The sequence below is a fragment of the Podarcis filfolensis genome (assembly GCF_964270895.1).
Source record: "Podarcis filfolensis genome assembly, chromosome: 6".
Lineage (NCBI taxonomy): Eukaryota > Metazoa > Chordata > Lepidosauria > Squamata > Lacertidae > Podarcis > Podarcis filfolensis.
The window spans coordinates 42,642,290-42,665,525 of NC_139609.1; the positions used below are offsets into that span (position 1 = coordinate 42,642,290).

At 42.4% G+C, this 23,236-nt stretch overlaps 1 protein-coding gene across 1 annotated transcript; it reads right to left on the reverse strand.

Moving 5' to 3' along the window:
• Position 1: 1 nt before the first annotated feature.
• On the reverse strand, positions 2 to 22,332 carry LOC310765265 (lanosterol synthase-like; the record flags this gene model as incomplete). The annotated part of the gene is made up of 19 exons (XM_083620040.1): positions 2 to 181; positions 1,089 to 1,167; positions 2,141 to 2,311; positions 2,651 to 2,731; positions 4,860 to 4,925; positions 5,652 to 5,757; positions 6,743 to 6,839; positions 7,847 to 7,996; positions 8,243 to 8,293; positions 8,952 to 9,023; positions 9,404 to 9,457; positions 11,164 to 11,282; positions 12,792 to 12,900; positions 13,653 to 13,788; positions 15,135 to 15,231; positions 18,269 to 18,390; positions 19,980 to 20,088; positions 21,201 to 21,339; positions 22,294 to 22,332. The coding sequence occupies 19 exons, from the start codon at positions 22,330 to 22,332 to the stop codon at positions 2 to 4; spliced, it is 1,977 nt and encodes a 658-aa protein (XP_083476166.1).
• Between the last annotated feature and the right edge of the window lie 904 nt (positions 22,333 to 23,236).

Below are 23,236 nucleotides of genomic sequence, written 5' to 3' on the forward strand. Positions count from 1 at the left end.
CTCAGCACCCTCCATTCTGACTCTGCTCTGCATGCACAGATCCATTCTTCAGGAGTCCTTTAGCGACAGGGCTGCTGGGATATAGCCGGGAAAAGCGGGCAAGTGCAAAGATAGGGAAGATGATTCGGTAGGCATTGTAATGCAGAGTACCAGATTTGTAGAACGCTGTAGCGATGTCACCCTGAGGAGAAGCAAGAGAGAAATTCCTGAACAACCGACATGCAGTCTTCTGTCCTGACTTCATGGTGACTGAGAACCCAGTTGTATGATCACTGTAACCTCTTTTAAGAGCAGCAGTCACATACAGTATCACTGAGCTTTTGGCTGGCAAACAAGACTCTGGAAGCAGGAATCAGAGACCAGAGCCAATTAAAATGTAGGAAAGGCAACTAAAGACATTGTGGCATCTCAGGCAGAATATCCAAATGGTTCCATGATTAAAAAATAAAATAATTAACTGGCAGTCTATGGCTTTTTAAGGGCACCCCTCTGACCTGCCACATCTAACAGTAGGGCCAGCTGTGTCCTGTGCTCTGATACCACACAAACTCAATCCTGATGGCACATTTTGATGCCACAGCAGTAACAAGAAAGGTGCATGAATCACTTGGGTGCCTAAGGCAACAGAATACTTCCCACAGGAACATCAGAGTGTTCAATAGAGGGAGAACATGGGCAGCACTTGTAAGATCTCACCTGCCAATGCCACACAAGTGTCCATGTGTGTCCACAATACATTGCCGCCATCTACGAAAAGCATCTTTATGACAGCAACAATGCCAATGAGAGTACATTCTGATCTGCCTCATTTAGTAAGTGAGGGGTGGAAAACTTTTGATCCTCCCTATATTGCTGAATTGCAACTCCCATCATCCCTGTCTATTGCCTGTGTAGGCTGGAAGGCAACAACTTAGCCACCCCCACTCTCAGTTCTTGGTGGGAAATGCTCTGCGTTCATTCATTTTACATATATTTGGAGGACATGATCCATTTCATAGCTGGCTGAAATATACTGTTTCTGTGAACCTTTAAAGTATATTGCTATGAGGATATTTGATTAGGAAAAGAAATTAAAAGTATTAACACACCTGAGGCCACTCCCCAATCGATGTCTGTCTGTCAATCAAAACTTGTATTCCTCTTTCCAGAACCCGAACATCAGGATATCTGCAAAGCCACAAAAATACTGGACATTAGTTTTGTTAACAGCACCCAGTGAGGGCTGGGGGCTGGAGCGAGGGGAAAGCCTATCAGTTTTCTTCTGGGAAGAAGCTTATATGACTACAATTTCTTTTTAAAAGAAAGAAACCCTCATGGGCTCACAGAAACTCAATGGGTCCCCCTAGGGGAAAGACCTGTAAGTGCATGAGTCCTTCACACAAGTTCCAAAAAGTGAAGCAGCTAAAGAAATGAAATTTCTCCACCTCTGCCCTTAAGACGGCCTTAACTGCCTCTTTGTTTGGCATTATTTCAATTGTTTGGACTAAGAAGCACCTGAGAACATCTACATATCAAGCTGCAGGAAAATTCAGTCCTCTGTAAGTTTACAAAAGCTAGCTATGCAGCATGAGGGACACAACATGTGAGAGGGAAGTCTGTGGCCTGTTTTTCCATAGGTTTTCAACGGAGTAATGGCACCCAACGAAAATAAGCACAACCAAAGATACTTCCAGAAGCAGGCGCCTCTTGTAATGGAGGATTAGGCTGCAAACACACCGTAGGTTTAGAGCAAATTACTTCCTACAAGGAATCCTGGGAACTGCAGCTCTGTGAAGGATAAAGTGCAGTTCCCAGGATTCTCTAGGGAAAGTCATGTGCTTTAAAGGTACACAGCTCACTGCTTTTGGGTGCTGGTAGCTCCATCTCCCACAGCTAGCCTGCTTCAGCCAACAGGCCCAGAACAAATTTATGCAAGTGATGCAATGCACTCATAGTGAATGGATAATGTGTTTTTGTGAAAAAAGACTTTGGAGGAAATGGACTTGGGGCAGATCAGCCCCCTCTTGCCAAACCCCATGAACTTAGAAGCATGTTTCTTTAGCACGCCTTAATTGGTTTGTCTAACTGCTGCAGAAACCACTTGGGCAAAAGCAGACAGAAGCCTTTGCTAAGGTAGGTAACTGCCATCTTCTGTGCTTACCTAACAGCCATCAGCCCCAACAGAGCCCAGGAGGTTTGGTGGATCTGGGAAACAGTGTGCTGAATATATTTGCGAAACCTGTAGGATTCAAATTCCTCTCCCCAGCCACCGTCTTCCATTTGCTTGGAGACTAAGAATTCACAGGCTTTGGTCACTTCCTTGCATGCCTCCCTAGAAAATATGAGAGGGGATGAGAGAGAAAATAGCCCATGAGATGCCTCATTGGGTTTTGTTCCACTGTTGGCCTTGACTGCATCCAAAGAATCTCATGCACAATTACCTGCAGGTAAGGCCCACTAAGCTCAGCTGGATTTACTTCTGAGTAAGCATGCATAAGGGCTGGCGCTGTCAATATTATATGCACATGACTCCCCTGCCTTTGATATTTTGGGTGGAGGAGCCTGACGGTCTCTCCACTTCACACCCCCCCCCCCGAAGCTCAGCTCCATCAAGGGCTCCCAGCAGAGCAACATTCATACTAATCTTCTACCCGAAAGGCTGCTTACTCACCCACCACGGTAGATGTATCCCATACATGCAAATGCCTCTAGTCCAAACCAGGTGCCATATGTGAAGCATACGCCCCATCGCCTGTCAGGGAGGAAAAACCCATCAGCCGCTGAATGAAAGATACTGAGACAAATGAGAGACTACACCCTTTGAGTATACCCTTCCATTCACTGTTTGTTTCATAGAATCATAGAGGTGGAAGGGACCATGAGGGTCATCTAGTCCATGGGTAGGCAAACTAAGGCCCAGGGGTCGGATCCGGCCCAATCACCTTCTAAATCTGGCCCGCTGATGGTCCAGGAATCAGCATGTTTTTACATGAGTAGTATGTCTCCTTTTATTTAAAATGCATCTCTGGGTTATTTGTGGGGAATAGGAATTCATTCTCCCCCCCCCCAAAAAAAAATATAGTCTGGCCCCCTACAAGTCTAGGGGACTGCTGAAAAAGTTTGCTGACCCCTGATCTAGTCCAACCCCCTGCAATGCGAGAATCTTTTGAATTTCATGTTCCTAGTCAAAGTCAGAATCTCTTATTGCTATATAACTTTTTATTTTATTTTTTTCTTGTTGTACATTTAACTAGATCTAATTTATATAACCAATTATTTTTCTTACTGGCTGTAGATCTAAGGGTGTGAATTCTCATGATGACTCATGAAGGGATCAGTATGGGATCAGTACATAGTGTTACCAACAGTACAGTATGTTTTCTCTCTAAGCCTAATGATAATGTGAAGGTTTGTGCAACTACCTAATGCAACTACATTGTTAAAAGACTGCTCAGTTGAACGGTCACAAAATCCTGCCTCAGAACAGACATAGATTTACTGAGGGTGGAAAAAGCTGCTGATGCCTAGATATTGGTACTACATTTTAGGCTGCTGGTTTCAAATCACTCCTCAGACAGGCTAACATCAGTTATTTGTTGTGAAAAAGACCCCTAACTGCCCTCTTAGCTGTCACATGCTGAATTTGCCTATTTCATGCATCAGGGTTAAGTCTGATCCAGCTCTGTTTATTTTTAGGATCTCATTGCATCAAAAAAGAGGCTGCATACTCATCCTTTCATTCCCGTGCATAGAGTTAGGCTGCAGCATTCCCCTCCACAGCGAGAAGGCAATTCTCTGCATTTATGAGAAATCCCGTTCCTTGCTTGTGTTTTACCCTCCATCCCAAAATAGTTTCATATTTGTAGATCATACCAAAAGAGCAAGCTGTTGCCAGTGCAAATGCAGATAAACAGGACTGTGCCTGTGATTGGTCACCTCAAGACACAGGTCAACCAAACTGACCACCCCCCCCCCAGGCCACCAAATGAAAGTTCTATGCTTGTCTGCCCCCATCTGGACTTCTGGACAGAATCTTCTACCCAAACCCCTTTACCAGGGTTCCCTGAGATAAGGCACCAAATGAAGGGGGTGATGCACCATTTTACCCCCCAAGAAATAGACCAAAAATTCATCCCATGCCTTATCCACTGAAAGTTGTGACAATTGCTATGAGAAGGCAAAACCACCAATTGGGCCCAATTTGTCTGCATGCAAATTCCTTCCTGGTCCTGAAAACAGTGACCGATTATCTCCACAGCAAGGTCCTCCATACACATTGCCCACTTACCTCAAAGGCAATGCCAATTTTTAGGTGGGTGGGATGATCAGCTGCCAACTATGTTGCTGGCTCCCAGTGCAGATGGCTTAAATACTCCAGCGGAGGACTGGAGTGAACCCTCAGTATCTATCTCTGCTGCTGAAGCCCCACTCCACTGTCAGGTCACTATTGGCCAATTTATATTTTAAAAATTGACAGGCGTTCCCATCATCCCCTCTGGTCAGTTGAAGAAAACAATTGGCCATGAAGAACAAAGGACCTGCCCCATCCACGTCCCCCGAGGGGTTGCACTGGGCCACAATCATAGGCCGTATCAACATAGGACAGCTGACTGTCAACTACACTACAAGTGGTCAGCTGATCCACAGCACTTCGTCTACTAGGATGACACACCAGCTGAAACAACGAAACAGCGTGTTGCATTAGCTAGTTCTCTCCTTTTTATCTGTCAAACTGTTGTGTAGGAAAGACATTCAAAAGGTGAAGGTTTCCACAGCTCAGTCAGCAAAGTCATTCTTTGAGAACACTATGTATGCATTCAGAAACTCCGCCAACCAGTGCCACAGTCAAGTTCAGTGTGGGATATTTGTAAGCCACTCACCCTAACCAGGAGCCATCAGCTTTCTGCATATTACGACAAAACTGCAAAGCCTTATTTAGAGTATCACTGAGAAGAAAAACAAAGGAGTCTTCTTACATTTCAAGCTAAATAGACAATAATTAACCCAAGTCCCTTGTAGCAATGGCATTCAGCCGCCTAAAGTAGCCTTCGACTTTTTCGGAACTTGGACCCACCCCAAACATGCATTTAGTGGCCCACTTCTTAATGTTTTGATGACGTTAGTGTTGCTATTGTGACCCACCTTAGAGCAGGCTGTGATCCAGTAGTGGTCCTGCCAGCCTCCCAGGTGATGGCTAATTAAGATCAAGAGTGTTCCTCATCAGTCTTTGTTTAAACCACCAGCAACAACTTTACATACTGTATCACTTCTATGTTGGAAATAACATGTATGCTGTAAGTTACATGTACATAAACATTTTTGGAGGGGTAGCTGTCCTGGTTTGCTGCAGCAAAAACAACTAAGAGTCTTGTGCCACCTTAAAGCCTAACACATTTTATTGTGGCAAAAGTTTTTATGGACTGGAGTCCACTTCAGATGTACCGTGTGATCATTAGTTGCCAGGTATGTAAGCAGATGGAGGTATATGTATATATTTTAAATAATGACTGGAGTTGCAATCAAATACAAAAAAAAATTCAGTCTTTGCAACTCCTGAGCTCTTAACATGGAATATTCTATTAGAATACAGAATTCAAGACTATAGAATATGAATTCATGCTGTAACAATAATATCCTTCTCAGCTTCTGGGGATTTCCCCCCATACCTTTACCTGATTTCATCTTCCCGGTGATTTGGGAATCTTTTCCCAAAATGTTTCAATCCCTGCATTACTGACGAAGTACATTCTGTATAGGTGTGGTCGACCATACAATCAGCTGAAAATCATAGAGTGAAGTATTTTACTTTATGTTTCAAGGTGGCTTACAGATTTATAAAATGCTAGCATCCCCGAAAATATCCTTTAAAAGGGAGCCAAAACCTAGCAGTTTAAACAGCAGGAGAAAAAAAAAAACCTCTATAAAAACAACAGTCAAAATGTCAGCCCTTTGCCCACCAAAAGCTTATCAGGAAAACCGGTCATGCATTTTGTGTAGAGGACTATCAACGAGATCCTTCTTTGTCTAGATCAGGGGTGGGCAACCTGCATCCAGAGGGTCACATACAGACCTCAGCCTATTTTTAGAAGTGCAGGAAGAGCCCGAAGGGAGAGGAAGATGGTGGTGGAGGTGAAACAGATGGGGTGATATGAGAGGAAATCCCTTTGCAAGCAAACAGTTGAGAACCCTGCAAGAATTATTGGTCTCTCCCCTAGCAGCCTGTTGGGCACAGAGCAAAAGAGAGAGAGGAAGAGAAGAGGGTGTGGCAAAAGGAGGGAGAGATTGCTCTGGCCACACTCCCTGCTGGCATGCAGTTCACAGCAGAATACCCTCAAGGGAAAGTGTCCCCTCCCTGAAGGCTGTGAGGTGGTGGGGTCATCCTGGGAGAGGTGGCTTCAGAGTTTTGACAGTCAGACGATGTGTGATGTGAGGAGACCATTGATTTCTAGCTGACTTTGTGTACCTGTTTATCATTTTGGTTCCATGGTCAGAGCCACATGGACTGTCCGTATCACGCCATCTTTGTTCTGCCTGTTCCAGAAACCAACCACCAGCCTGCCTTAGAACACCTCCCCTTTCAGTACCTACAGTGGACTCTGACAACGTGAACAATTGCCAAGGTCCTATGGCCAAAACAAACTGCCTTCAAACATGTGACTTCAGTTCATGGTCTCTATCCCCAAAACTATGAAATTGTAAAGAGGACCAGAATTCACAAAAGATTCCCATTTAAGTTGTTCTGATATCAAGGCTGTGTTCTTACCATATATCTCTGTGCAGTTCATTATCTCCAGTAGCCTACTCCCTCGTCTGGTTTCATAAGAAGCAAAACCACCATCAGAATTTCGCATGCTCAGAATCTGCAAAAAAGTACAAGTGCGATGGGGGGCGGGGAGAGGGTTTAAGAACAGGCATGGTGTTCCTTGTCCTACTTGCAGAGGAACATGGCTGGTCGCTCCTGTCCAGCCCCACCAGCCACTCCTGTGCCCCTTCCTCACTTGCCTTTTTTATAAACTAAAAAACCCCAAATGTTATGGAGGAGATCCTCCAACTCCTTCATCATTTTAGTTGCCCCTTTCTCTGCAAGAATTCCCATGATTCATGTGGCCATTTTCTGTTTTTCAAGTCTGGATAGATTCCTGCTGTTTCAGACTTTGCCACAAGCACCAAATGCAATTCAGGCGCCACTCCACCCGGCTACAATGGTGTGTAAAATCAGAGTCTGTGCTCTTGACAAACCAATCTCTTTATTTTAAGTGGAACTAAACAAAAGGAGAGTGGCTCGCCGTATATATGTAGTCGTGCCAGTTGGCCCTCTCTCACCATATTAGGCCAATGGAGAACTCAGTGGATGGGGAGATTCTGTTGTTCTAGCAAACCCTAGAAAGTGTCATTGCTCCTCATGACTATGATGAGGATTCCAGGACAAAATTTGCTAATTTGCACTATCTCCAAATTACTACTGTAGGAACAGAGATTAACCGATTATGTATTTGACTTCAAATTGTAAGTAAAGTGTAATGATGCAATAGCTACTTTCTAATGAACAAGATCAATGGTCCATCTGTTGTCAATCCTAAAGCCCAGTGAGCTTTCGATCCAGCTTACTGGGGGAGATTGCTCTCAGTCCTGCTACCTTACAACCCTTTACCTGAGCTTAAGGAACTCAAACTTCAAGACTGATCATCCTTCACAGAGGATACAATGCTGCCATAGGGACACTTCCACCAATTGTCTTAGCCTACGGTCCCACAAAGCCAATATTCTCCTCAGCACTATTACTGAATGCTAGATGACCTCAGTCTTCCCACAATAGCTTTCTCCTGCCTGCTTCCCATTTTCTCTTCTGAACTTTCCCCCTTCTCACCACATTGACAGCATCAAAGAGGCGCTGAGGTGCCACATGATCGTCTATGAAGGGGCATTTTTCCTCCAGCAGCATCAATGTCCTCATGGCCTCAGCAGTGCAGTCACTGACTATCCAGTCATTCTCTCGATTGCTGAAGGGGAATCCACCCTGGGTATTGAAGAAAATATATTAGGACTCCTTGGGCAGCCATCAGTGTAGAATAATCTCCTCCCAAAAAGATCCCAATAAAGCAACCAGAGATTTGACGGGTGATCCATATTTCTTCTTCAGGACACTAGACTAGATGGGCCCTGGCCTAAACCAGCAGGCTCCTTAGGTTCTCAGAATTAACACTTAAAGACTCTTTTTTTGCTGGCTATGGGTCACACAGACAGGACACAATTCTGGATGTACCTTGTTCATCTGGCGATAATATCTCTGGTAGTTAGGTGGGTTATCTATAATCTGAAAAACAGATTAGCAGCATATTAATAAAAGATAATCAGAATATATTTATAACCAGAGAAAGCCAGTGTGGCATAACAGTTTGAGTGTTGGACCTGAGAGACCAGGATGCCAATCCCTGCTTCCTCTCAGCCTAAAATTCCTCACAGTGTTGTTGTGTGGATTCAGTAAGGAGGAAGAAAACCATGTATGCCACCTTAAGCTCCTTGGAGAAGAAGATGGGCTATGCAATAATTAACAAACAATAGAAAAGAATAAATAAATTAACTCAGTCAGAAATATGTTCTGTAATTTAGAAGACAGAATATGGCTACAACCTGATGCAATGGCAGCACATAGGGTTGTGTCCGGTGCTAACACTACTCAAAGCAAACTCACTGAAATTTATGAACTCAAATTGGGCAGGTTTATTAACCTGAATTGGTTTGCTCTGAATAGGATTCATACTGCGTACAACCCATAGTGTCAGTTGAGGTAAATTGCAGTGGATATACAAGGTTTTACACAGGACTGAAGTCACACTATAAAACCGAATTGATATTACTTGTCAATGTTACCTTGCAAAAAGAGACAAGTGTTTCCCCCCTGAGTCTTTTGCTGAGACAGCTGAAAGCAGTATTGAGTTCCTGTGTATGTTATTCCAAGATCTGTGCTTTACCTGAGAGGCTTTCAAGAATTCATGGGCTTTTTTCAGACAGGATGCATAGTCAGGATTGTTCTGAACCCCAGCCTAGAAAAAGACAGAAGTTATGCTTAAGGATTCTGACCCAGGAAAGTCACAGAGAAAATCTCAGACACTTACACAAAAGCATCACTTCGGACAGCCACAAAAATAAATGCAATTTCTTCAGGGATAACTTCAGTGTTACAAAAGGAATACTCAGTGTGTGGATTTCTGGACCTCATGTCCTAAGAATCACCTGGAGAACATGCCTTTCTTGGTTAACCATGACAGGCATACGAGGTGTTCGGATCTCGTAATGTGTGTGCTTTGGTTAAATAATGAACACACACTCTCTACATGCCAGTTCATTCATCTAAAATATATATGTAAATGGAAATTATTGTGGAAAGAACAAAAGCAGAAGATTTGACAATATGAAATGATACCTCCAAGAAGCCTTGAATGGCAAATGATGTATCCCAGGTCTGTGATCCCATGACCTGATATAAAAAAAAGGAAGAACAGTTTTGACCATTAGATCAGGGGTGGAGAACCAATGGCCTGGGATCTAAAGGCAGTCCTCTCTAACCAGCCCTTTGGATGCTTCCCCAGTCATGTCCACTTCCCAGCCTACACGCTCCCCAACTGGCCTTGTTCTGCACCCTCCTTAGGGGCTGGAATGTCTCATGGAACTGTGATAAGCCCTCCTGCTTAACTGAGTAGAAGATGGGGAAAGATGTGGGTGGACTGGTGTGGAAGCCTCTGAAATTTGTGTGGTCAGAATTGTGTGGGAGTGGTGAAGAATTGGTTTCCTCCCATTTTTATTTTATAATACACTATTTTAAAAGAAAGCAAGAGCACTGGGAGTAAATCAGTAACTAAAGGGCTCTTCTGCACCTTCGCTTGGCCCTCGTTTTGATTGTATTGTGTACTGATCAATTCCTCTTGTTCTCTCAGTTAAGCAGCATGTGTTTTGGGATTCTTGGCACATCAGATAAGATCTGAATCAGCATTTTAAAAAGGTGCTACATGATCTGGTATTATCTTACATCTTATCTCCTAGCCCTAACCCTGGGGTGAAGCTACACTTTATGCAGGAGAGCCATGACTGGATCTCCTGATATTTTGATATTCACTTCAAATAAGCTGGTGCTGTCAGGCAAGGAGAAGACAGCTGAGCTTCAGAGTCACCAAAGCAATGCAAATTGCAGCCCATAATATTTCCCAACATATTGGTTCACACTATTGTACCTTTATTAACATACCATCTTGTCCCATCCTGCAGAGATATAAAAAGCAGAGATTATAGCAGACACAAGACCATGTAGTTACCTATCTGCATTGCATAATAGGAGACCCAAATCATCCTGATATCTCTTCCATACAACACCATGAGTGAGGCATGGGTGTGCATGAGATCTGCCTATACTGCAAATAAGGATATGTTCACATCACTGGCTTAAAACGCAGCAAGGTCATTTTATCCCACTGCACTGCAAGGCACATTTTCACAGGGTTGTTCACATCTGATAGGGGGCAGAGATATCTTTATAGAGTGTGCATGCCCTTTCTGGTTTCCCCACCCCTGCAACCCCCTGGAACTCCTAGTGATGAAACTGCCATCTGAGCATCTGTGCTCATCTGTGCACATATGACAGATGTCACAGGTATAAACACCTTTCTGAAGTTCAATGTGAATGTGAAAGTTCGTTTTCTAGTCTGGTTGATCCTTTTTTGACGAAAGATCAAGGTCTGCAAAACCACACTTATGCAAGACCATGTTCAGGACACTACAAAGATGGGTGGAATAAATATGCCAGCCTTACCAAAGGTAGTCATAAATTCTGGAGGTATGTTCTTGAAAAGCTGGAGAATTGGCTCCATCAACATGCCGTCTTATTAGCACATGAAACGCTTTACAAATCTACAGGACAAAAGAGATATCATTCCAGTCAGAAATTCTCCTCCACTATACCTCCATGCTTAGCACACTCATCTGCCACATGGCTATGTCTCTGCATGTCACCAGCCAAACACAGAAACTCATTCAAGTGGGCAGAACAAGATTGCCACAACCATAGCTCTACCTTTGGAAGTATACTGGTTTCTGGGGGAAATCTTCCTCAGGAGAAGGAACATATGCTGCCATCAAAAGTAATTTGGTCCCGATACAATTATTTCTGAAATACATTCACAAAGGACCTACCGGACTAGAATTGGTGGAATTTGAGAATATGTCATCAGCCTTTATTTGCTCATACATTTCTGCGATGGCTTTCTTTCTGAAACTGGTGAAATGGTATCTTTCATACAAATTTAAGGTAGCTGCAGAAGGAATAAGAGAGACACTATGAACATCACAATCATGTTAATGTAGTTCTATCTTCCTCGTGTGTTTTGGGCTACAATCCTCCATGCAATTACCTGGAAGAAGGCGCCATTGAATTCAATGGCACTTGCTTCCAAAAGATATTTTGGCTCAAAATAGAGGCAGGATTTCAGCCCCCAAATTTCAAAGATGATTTCGGGGGGAATCTGCAAAAGTAACATGGGTGTGAACAAGGGGTTTACCAGGGAGTGGGAACCAGTGGTTTAGGGTCATTTGGTTTTTTCCCTTTGCCTTTCTAAAAGTGAGGAGCTTGCATGCCAAGTCACCATGAATGACCTCATTGCCTCCATTACAGTGAAATAACCAGACAGGACAAAGAGAGTAAATGTAAAATGGGTCAAATAGGCCACAACTTTATTGATTACAGATGTGAATGTTAGCCATAGGCATTGGGTATATCATTTGAAGTCCAACCTACCGACTGGAAGTTTTTCTAAGGTCAACCAACCCAATACTATGACCTACACCAAATTGGGGTACCCCCCAAAGGGTCCCTGGTCAATGAGTGCTATAACCCTAACCCCCGCCTGGATGTTCAGACAGAAGCAACTCCTTGTGGATCCCTTTAATGGGACACCCTCTTTCATGTGTGGACCCAAGTGACACCACTTAGCAGATTTGTGATTGGCCATCTTGTTACCCATTTAAAGGGTAAGCGGAATTCTCAGCAGCTGCAGGCTGACCATTTTCTTTCCCCCAGAATTCAGTGGGAAAAGGAGAACAGCTGCTACCACACCAAAATTGTGCCCACCAATGGTGGTTACTGTGGCAGCTGACATATCCCCCAGAATTCAGGACATTCTCTGTAGATTAAAATGGCAGATACCAGCCAGAGTCTGCCAAGACAAACACAATTTAGCTTTCAACAGTTGAAGATTTTTTTAAAAAATAAAAAATCAATTTTTTTAACACAGAGAAAAAACCCAAAATGCCATGCCTTCCATCTGTGGTAAACCCCGCCCACACTTCCATGAACATTTTGCAGATCCCCTTCTCAAAACCTTTCTACGATCATTTGTCCCGAACTACCCTGTAGTCTGACAGGCAAAACCACAGTGATGATCACCATGAATGTTTATGAAACAACAAAATCCATAATTCCATGGCGTATGTCCATAGCATGGTTCAGGCTTCTTGCTCACAAAGCAAGGCTCTTACTTGTATTTGCTACAAAGGTTTGTATTGTGTTTGTTGTCAGAGCTGACTGTTTGCTTCCAGCTAACAAGCTGTGATAATATGAAACCTGGAAGATGTTGTATGTTTCCATGGATATATGTCTGGGCCAAGGACATGCAAAACATCCATGTCTTATTCCTCAGAAAATGTGTTTGTCTATACCAACAGAAGTCTCTTCCTCTCTTTCTCTGTGCCAAGTAAACCCTAGAAAACCTACGTTGAAGACCCGAATTCCTGGAATAAGACTTGCCAAATCCTACATCACTCACCAAAAGCAGCATTCAGCATCCAGCTATGTGCAGCTTGCAAATCGGCTTCGTAAATATTGTTCCTCTGGGCTGGCCAATCAATGGTGGAGAAGTCCTCCACATAAATCTCCTAGAAGGAAACCATGAAGTGAAATAACTTTCTTAGTAAAGAAGAAGCAGGATATTAGTGTACTTGACAACTGTCATTTCAGAGCTTTAAAAAACCCAGAAAATTCATGTTAGTGTGGCAAAATCTGCTCTGTACCCACATAACGCAGTGCTTTGTGCTAGGAAGGGAGCCCACCCCTCCCTGTGGTATGGCATCAGCTTTCATAGTCCACTTCATCACCATTTTGATACTTATATGAAAAGAGGTATGTTATAATAAATAATATTTTAATGAATTAATGAATTAAACATTAGAGGAGGGTACTCCATAGATTAATGGTTCAACAGTTCTTCATTAATTTGTTTTTGAGTAATTCTGAAGAGGGGTGGAGAAAACACCTTTTACCACCCAAAAAGAAAGGGAGAAAGAAAGAAAAAGATGCATCAAAAAGGGGGAGTCTGGTATTACGGTACTGTGATGGAGGAGGCAACATGGGTGTTGTCTGTCAGTTTTTAGGAGAAGAGGCAAAGGTCTAAAGCAATTATCTGTGGAGCACGAAGCACAGAGCCATTAAAATAAATTAAAACAAAAACATGGCATTTTGAAACACCAATGCTCTGAGCTTGGCTTCTGCCTTAAATGGAAAAAGGACACCCAGCTCAGCCTTCTCCCTGTCAGATACAAGCAAGCAATCCCCCAAGTGCAGATCCAAGGGAGTATGAGGGTCCCACTTTGACTAAGGATGGTGGGATGTTTGGAGAATGTTGCCTTGCCTGTCTTAGACTCTGGATCAATTCATCTTCTTCTACAGTCAGGCGAGTGGCATAGCAGTAGCTCATCACGAGGGTGATATGGCGAGCGTGACACCAGTATGTTGAGGGATGTCCCGGCAGCCATGTAGGAAACAGCCTATTTCAGAAAGAAGGAAGAAACAGGTTCATGGAAGACAATGTCAGGAATCCTGGATGTAGTGGTAACACTAAAAGCAGGTTATAGTGCCCTTCATCCAAGGATCACAGGGCAGTTTACGGTATAAAAAGACAAAAAAGCTTAACATAATAACAAACAAAACAATCCACTATATTTTTTGTGCCTTATTTTGCTTTCCAGTATTGTCGTTTTTATCTTCATTTTATCATAGCTAGGGATCTCAAAAACTGGAAGCGGCCCAGGCCTCTTTGGACCTCTGAGAGTGCCTGCACTCTGAGCTTGGAAATGAAGTGTGGAGGGACCAGTGCAGTATTGCCATGATGTGCACATTGACATAATGTGCACCAAACATCTTTGTAGCTGTGTTTTGTAATCCCAAGCACATCAAAAAGGCAGAGAGATGGTTGCACATGAGCAAACTATTATATAGGTAGAATCTACACACATATAAAAAATGTTCTGAAAATGCTTTTAAAAAATACCTTGAATTTTCCATAAGGCTCACCATCACCATCTTGTGTCACATTGTATATTGCTCTTAAAACACACTTAAAACTTTTATTTGCAGCTGTATAGCTGAGTCCATAGTCTCTTATATATACAGATTGAAACCCTGTTATACCCTATTACCAAAAAAAAAAAAAAAAAAAACCATGATAGACAAGAATTCACTGGTCACAGAGACCAAATGGTCTCAGCATTTCTTTACACACGTAGTTCCTGAAACCTAGTATCTTCTGCAAGCTTCTGGTTACTTCTTTCTTAAAACCAGTGCTTCTTTTCTGGGGGTATGCAGGGGTGCACATACATCTAAACATTTTGTGAATCTAAGTTTCGCCTCATTGAGGGGCAGTATTTTAATATGAGTCAGAAAATGAGAGTACCCCTAAACAATTTTTTAGGGGGGAAAGCACTGCTTAAAGCAGTCCTTAAATCATTAAAATCATTTCCCAGGCCTATGGGCTGCAGTTTGAGCTCCATTTGTGGCTTGCAGTTTTTGCTCCTTAACATGCAGCATATGCCACATCCATGACATGTGTCTGCTCACCACTCAGGCAGAGGTATGGCAACCAGCCATACCTCACTCTGACTCATGAGTAGATGTTCTTCATCTGAGTAACCTCTACATGAAATCCTGTGAGGAACAGGTTCTGTCACAAACAGACATGAAGTAGTGAAGATTAATATGGATTTCTCCGTTTCCAAGTCATTGCTATTTAGTGAAGGATCCACCTACTGTGTAATACTGTTGCAGCAGAGACCTTTCTTTGGCAATTCATGATCGGCAGGGTGGGTTGGGGATGAGTAAACTTTAGGACACATACCATAGCTCAGGAAACAGTGTATTCATTCCCTCCCAGCTGTACAAATTCATAGTAGCCAGCCAAACTTTGCCCAGATGAGGGATTCCAAGAGCACCACCTGGAAAGAGAATTAACAAAGTCTTTGTTTCCATAGACTGAAGGGGCAAAGTCAAAGAAACCTTCAGTGAAAACCGAGATATGTTTATAGCCTTGTGAGATTGAAAGCTCAACTTGTTTAGAGTTTAGTGATGCAGTGCCTCAGAATTCCACTAGAGTGCTGTGCTGCAGCCTCCTTTTGATTGGTTGTGGGTACAGGTAGCCAGAGGGAGGTGGTGACAGCACTTGGCGTAGGCACGAGAAAAAAGCAGTTAAGGAATTGGCGTTCTGGCATTCAGCTGGATAGTTGTATAGCTCCCGAGCTATGTGTTAAATCCACTCTGTAATCAGAAAAAAGTCTCTGAACTTAGTTTGAGAGACAGTGATTAGTGTATTTTAAGAGTAAATAGACAAGAGAAAACTGGGAAGCTGAATTGGGAACAGCACATGTGAGAGGACATATTATTTGGATTCTCAATTCAGTAAGAAGGGGAGAGATCTTCTTGAAAGAGAAGAATCCCAAACCAGTCGGACGGGTGAGCTGATCCCCTGGTCTGTTATACTAGAGGAGCCTCACAAGTAAGATTTATAGAAGGTTGGGAAACTGACAGAAAGTACCATCCTGAATTGCACCCATGAATTCATGGAGATCAGGCCGCTTTTTTACCAGGTGGATATATGAAAGATAATTTACGGAACATTATTGATGTGATTGAATATCTAGAAGTTAGAACTGATAAGCAAGCAGCTTTGATTTTTATTGATGCAGAGAAAGCTTTTGATAATATATCATGGACATATATGAAAAAAGTAATTGAAATAATGAATTTTGGACAGGTCTTTGCTAAGGGTATTGAGGCAATTTATTCTGAGCAACAGGCTAAATTAATAGTAAACAATACAGTTACTGAAAAATGTAATATAACAAAGGGAACAAGACAGGGGTGTCCATTGTCACCCCTGTTATTTATTCTGGTGTTAGAGACTTTGTTGAGAAAGATAAGAACAGATGAAGAAATCAAAGTCATCACAATTGGAACTAGGTCATACAAACTTAAGGCATTTGCAGATGATTTAGTATTAACAGTAGAAAATCCTTTGGAATCGGTACCAAAAGTATTAGAGAAATTGAATGAATTTGGCCAAGTGGCAGGTTTTAAGTTAAATAAAGGAAAATCAAAAATGCTGGTTAAAAATATGACAGAACAAAATAAAAATGAACTTGAACAAATAACAGAATTAAAGATAAAAAAGTAAAATATTTAGGGGTCGGTTAACATCAAAAAAATATAAACTTATTTCAAGATAATTATGTAAAAGTGTGGAATGATATGTCGGGTAAATGTCGAGTACATGTTGGAAATGTAAAGATAAAGAATGCACTTTTTTCCATATGTGGTGCACCTGCAAATTAGCAAAAGCATATTGGGAAATTATATATAATGAATTAAAGAAAATGTTTAAAATAACTTTTATTTAAAAACTAGAGTCTTTTCTATTAGGTATAATAGGAGAAGAAATCCCAAAGGAGAAAAAGGTCTTATTTATGTATGCGACAACAGCAGTGAGAATGTTATATGCCCAGGGATGGAAGGAAGAAAGAACCTCATCAAAAGAAGAATGGATAACGAAATTAATGGACTATGCCGAAATGGCGAAATTGACTGGGAAGATCAGACACCAAGAGGACAAAATATTTTTTTAAAGATGGACTAATTTTGTAGAATATCTGAAGGAGCATTGTAAACACATAAAAACTTTAGCAGGCTTAGAATAGCACTGGTGATATAATCAGGGTAAATTTTGTAATAAGGGAAATGAATAAATTAGAGAAATATATAAAGATGCAGAAAAGATAAGTGGTAATGATGGGAAACTGGGGAGGAGGATGGGGGGAAGTCTGGGGGTTGAGAACCTCCAAAAGGTAGTGTTTTGTTGTGTTGATATGAATGTAAAATGTAAGCAACAAATTCTTAAAATAAAATATTAAAATATATATATAAAAAGATATTACCACCCTGTTTCAGGACCAAAGTATTACGTAAGTCCTAAGCTATAACACCTAGGCAATTAGCTGAAGAAATTGAAGTGAAAATAAGCTGTGTTTTCCACATTGTTTAGACGCCTGTAACAACGACTGAATTTAATATATTTATATATGTTAACTGCCCTGTCATACGCTCATTGCCTGGCTTGGCCACACTCCACACATTGGAGGGCAAGTCTAGCAGCAGCTGCACAGCTGTCAGCTACATTCAGTGTAGAGTTTCTGAACAGGTTTGAGCCAAAGGGTCCCCTCTTCATTTCTATATTGGACAGAGTGAATGCCCTGATCATCCTGGAACCATATGCATATGTTTCTCAGACTGTATCCATGCAAAAGTAACTACAGTGGTACCTCGGGTTATATACGCTTCAGATTACATACGCTTCAGGTTACACCCTCCGCTAACCCAGAAATAGTGCTTCAGGTTAAGAACTTTGCTTCAGGATGAGAACAGAAATCGTGCTCCAGCGGCGCGGCGACAGCAGGAGGCCCCATTAGCTAAAGTGGTGCTTCAGGTTAAGAACAGTTTCGGGTTAAGTACGGACCTCCCAAACGAATTAAGTACTTAACCCGAGGTACCACTGTACTTCACCTCCCACTGTGCCATTAAACCCTATGTATGAATGCTACTGCAATAAAAAGGCTATAACTCACCTCATTCTTTGTATTTATTAAATAATATTTTATCACTGCATTTGTGCTTTACGGAGTGGCACAAAAGGGCCCGTGTCCAGACCCTCCCAAGAGTTCCCAATATAAATTTTGGAGGAGAAAAAAAACAGGAGGGAAGATATGACCAGCATCTTCTGTTTGATCATAGAAATGGTGTCAATGTGCCAATCTATGGAGATTTCTAAAAGGACCCACAAAGGAAGGAAGGAAGGAAGGAAAAGAGACAGAATAGAGAGGTGCTCCCAAATAACTGTACAACACCAGGACCCCCAAGTTTTGCCTGGGTACTACGCTCAAGCAAAATGGATTGATCCAGCCCTGCCAGAGATTTCTGCCTTACCTTTCTTATGGAGATTTATCCGAGCCCGCACTACATCTGGATGGTCAGGCCCAAGTCCAAGGATTCGCATAGCTATGTAGCTAAAGGTTGTGCCAAATACTGTTGACTGTTCTGTAAAATGGCTACCATAAAGAGAGATCAAAGAGCCATTAGAAAGTACACCAGAGTGCTTGGATGTCTAAGAAGCTGTTTGAATTGTTTAGTTTCCATTCTTCTGGTGCATTAACTTAAATTCAAAAACTTCTCTGAGAACTGGTCAGAATACAGTGGTACCTCGGGTTACATACACTTCAGGTTACATACGCTTCAGGTTACAGACTCCGCCATCCCAGAAATAGTGCTTCAGGTTAAGAACTTTGCTTCAGGATGAGAACAGAAATCGTGCTCCGGCGGCGCGGCAGCAGCAGGAGGCCCCATTAGCTAAAGTGGTGCTTCAGGTTAAGAACAGTTTCAGGTTAAGAACGGACCTCCAGAACGAATTAAGTACTTAACCCGAGGTACCACTGTACTCCAAGAATACCCAGTTAGCTAGCCATTAGCCGGGATACCACAGAATACCTACTTTTGTTTTCTATTTCCTTTTTTAAAAAAAGTAATGCCTTAATGAAGGACATGTAGTGCTTTGAAATGTTTCTTTTCAGGAGACAGCATGGGCATGAGAGCAACTCATACAGCCAGAATACCAGTTGAAATTCCATTCCAGATAAATAAAGCTGATCTTGGTCAATGAGAATGTAGATTCTGAATTCAGATTCTGAATTCAGATTCAAAGCTGAGTCAAACCCGGAACCATTTTGTGGTTTGCTATTGGTTTGACAGGATACATTTGGATGGAGGCAACCTGGCCTCACCAGACCATTATCAATTGTAATACTTCCTAGAGATGGTGCTTTTTAAAGGAAAGAGTGATGTCGGATATCATTGTGGTGATCACACAGGGTCCCCGGACGTTTCACCATCTATTGATCCCTGTGCCACCACTATATTTCCCACTGCCACCACCCAGGCTCTACCTCGTACAACCCTGAGTCCAGTCAGGGTTAAATTGGAACATAAACTTTTGTTTATTTATTGCAGTTTAACAAGCGTGTGGTTTAATAAACGGTATCAGTCAATTACATTCATGGGGTGCCTATCCAGACCTATAACTTCCGCTACCTGCTCTTACTCACTAAACCATCTCTCAGATATTTACTTGTCTTCCTAGCCCCTAAGTATTCCTGACTCAGCTTATTTCGTTACACTAACTCAACCTACCCACAAACTCTAGCCCAATTCACTCCCACTCCAACCAACCACCCAACTCCCAACAAACTCCCCCCTTCGCCCCTCCCAGAGCTGGTTTTATAGTCCGTCTGACTCCACCCCCTGGGTCCTGATTGGGTAACCTGTTTAACTATTTCACCTCCAGCACTCTCTCATATGTTAACGTCACAATCATGTCTTCATTATTGTTGCCTCTCTCCACCCCTCATGCCACAATTCTATTTTTCTCTGCCACAGCTGGGCAGCTTCAGTACATGCTGAGGCCAGCTGGCATTCTGGTCATCTGCCCTGCTGCCCAGTCCACATGGTGAGTATTGCTCATAGTAAAAAGACGGCAGAATGCAGAAGTGATTTAAAGAAGCCTTCATGGGGGAATTGCATCATGGACCAGCCCAAGACAAATATATGCAGAATTAGAACATCACACCCTCCTTGGACTACTCACAAACTCCAGCCACCATCTGGAAGCTGTTTTGAGAGGATGTAACGCAGGAGCTCTCTCTCGGCCTCTTCTGGCAGTGAGATCTTGGCAGCATAGCATGACATCAAAAAACCTGTTTGATTTTTCAAAAAAGATAACAATGTATAATACTTGACTATCTCAATTTTGGTTTGATTTGTTTGGATACCACCTGATTGGATATCGAAATGTAACTTGTGCTTTTGTACCCCTGATAGGTGGTGTGTGTTTTTTTCCTATCTTGAAACAGAAGAAAAAGGTCAAACATAACAAGATTTAATTATCTAGCAAGTTTAGGCAAAAGATCATCACTTCTGCCTCCTTACTAGAAGGTGCATGATTTCATTCTGGACTATTCAATGTTGGATGCTGCTTACAGTGATTGCCTGGAGCTGTATGCACAACCCCTGTGTGGTGAACCATTGAACAACAGGCAGCAGGATGCTCAGTGAATTTTCTTCAGACTGCTGGGGTCTTACCCAATCCTGTCAGGTGATGCCAGAGGACAAACCTAGGACCTTCTGCATGCAGGGACTGAACTGAATTCAGCTTCTCTCACTTCTCTCACTTCATTTCAAAGTTTGGTTCACTTTTTCGCATCAGTTTGTGATTTTTATTTTTATTTTAGTTCTCATGAAAATTCATCATCCCAATATACAAATTTTGCAAAGCTATTATTGCTGTTTCTGCTGTTGTTGTTACTCTAGTATATGCCATTCTGCACATTATGTGACTGGAGACCTGCACTACAAAATTCAGTGAATAGCAAATGTCAGTGGATGCCTGTGTTTCAGTTCTCATGCTGTTTCTGAAAGGTGAGAGCTCTTTGTTCCTTTCATACTAAAGGCTTACAGGTCCATTATTCTAGATTATTCTGACTTCATTGGAAAGAGTGATAGCTTCTGCTTTGTTGCAGAAAATCCCAAGTTGGATCCTGGGCATAGAGCTGGGGAAATCACAGAGGGTTGCTACCAGTTCAGTGTTGAGATAAATGTGCCAGTGGGATAAGACAGCTTCCTATGTTATTATGATGAAGAGCTTTGTACAGGCAAAAGAAAGACAACTGATTTAAGCAGTTTCAGAGGTTTCTCAAAATGTCCACCTATTTGTGCCTGGCCTATCTGGTAAAAAAAGAAATAGATGTGCAGAAAATACACAGGGAGGCCCGTTAATATATTTGTGGTAAGTCTGTTAGCGTTCCTATACCTGGTCCAAGAGCGACGACACCAGAGCACTCCATAGCCCAATGGCCATCTTCCACTTGCAGGCCAGAGAAGAATTTAATCGCTTTCTGGACTGCTTCCTGGGCCGTATGGGCTTTGGGCAAGTCTGGAAAGAACTTACTCTGTAAAACAAAATGGGGGAAGTAAGAGAAAAGTACAGAAATTAAAAAGGCTGGCTACAGTACAAAGTATGCATACTGTTATAATCCTGCTACATATAATGCAACTGTTGGGTCATTTGAAAATAAATATAGCAGAGAAAGGTAGTCAGGATAGGGACCATGGCAGATGGGGAAGTGTCATTTAATACTTCCCCTCTCAGCAGTACTCTCAATAAAATCCCCCCCCCTCGCCAGCTGCTATTTGTGCCTGGGGACACCAGCAGGCTGGGAAAGGCAAAACTCCCTCCTTCCCACCCACCACAACCCCCATCCTGACTGGGTCCTCATGTAGTTGAACAACAGTCATGTTAAATACAAAAAGCTGTTTAATGTAATGGATGGTTTGTTCCTGAGAGACCATTCCAAAATAAAGTTTTACAACCACACCATGATTCCGCAAGGGAAATCAACAGCTGCAAACATCTCACAATGCTTCACATCAGTGAGAGATCACAGCTGTTCGGAGATCCAGGAGACTTTCTCTAAACAAACTGCATAGAGAATGCATGTGCCTCAGTATTTTCACACACATAAAGTGCCTCATACAAATGCATCATATGTGCATCATGGAAATGATTATCAGGATACTGGAGAATAATCATTGAGAGCAAGAAAGCGGCTTTCTAGAGAACATCTCTGAGCTCTTAGATCAGAGAACCATAGAATATAAGGGACCAGAAGATCATGTAGCCCAACTCCCTTTCCACAAGTAAGAACCCTACACTGACTCTGGCTTGCAGATGAACTCACTCAGCTTTCAAGGTATCAAGCACAGAGCAGCTACCTTGTAGAAAGTGATAACCAAGTTATGTATTTCAGTATTTCCTGCAGATTGTCATATTCATCTTGCAGGCTTGGTTTTTTTTCAAGTAGGGTTTCATATTCAACCCTGACATTAGCAAGTTGCAGTTGTACAGCACCAAGTGGCAGGTGGTTGGGGGAGATGACCTTCATGATCCCTTCCACAATTCTATGATTGCAATAACCAAGCTTCCTGTGCTCCTAACTGAGGTGTCAGAAGATGAGAAGCCAAAAGAAAAATGACCCAGCCCCTGGGAAACTGCTGCTAGGCAGGGCCAAGCCAGCAGTCCTCATGCCCTGTGCTCCTTTTGTAGCCTTTCCGTGTTGTACCATCTGTTATCATTAAGCCACTTACAGTGTCCAGCCCTAAAGTGTAAGCCTCGAGTGCATTCTGTTCACAGACACATTCTTCACTGTCTGCCACGTAGTACCATCTATGCCGCCCTTCCACGGAGCTGAATCGCCAGCGAGTCAGATCAGTTTTGGGTTCTATTTCATGTGCACCTTTTCTTCTGCGCAGACTTCTACCAAAGAACACAGAGGAGGTGGGGAGTTTGAAACATGCAGGCAGATCTTCAGTTTGTTATCCTACCACAGGAAATTATTCTGAAATCAATTTGGTGGTCCTTCCAGCCAGAAGTGAGGGACAGACTTGACTATTCATTTCAGTGGGTCTATTCATGACTAATTTGTCCACTGATTTCAGTGAGTCTACTCTGAGTATGGCATAGTCATATACCACCAATAGATCCTTTGCTTTTTCTAGCTAGCTCATTATGGAAACACTCCCTATTCTCTACAACCATATTTTTGTCCCAGTAGTTCAGAGCAGAAAGCGGTTGACAGGGATGGCTTATGAGTTTCTTTTATATCCTGCTTCATTCCAATGACAGAGCTCATTTTAGGGTTCTTAAGTATGGAAGTCCCAGATTGATCAACATAACTTACTTTCAGATAATTGGGCATAGGGCCACACCTTTAATTTCCAGTCTGTTCACCTATTTTCATTTCCCCAAGTCTGCTCCTAAAACTGCCCCCCCAACTTCTCTTAGTTATT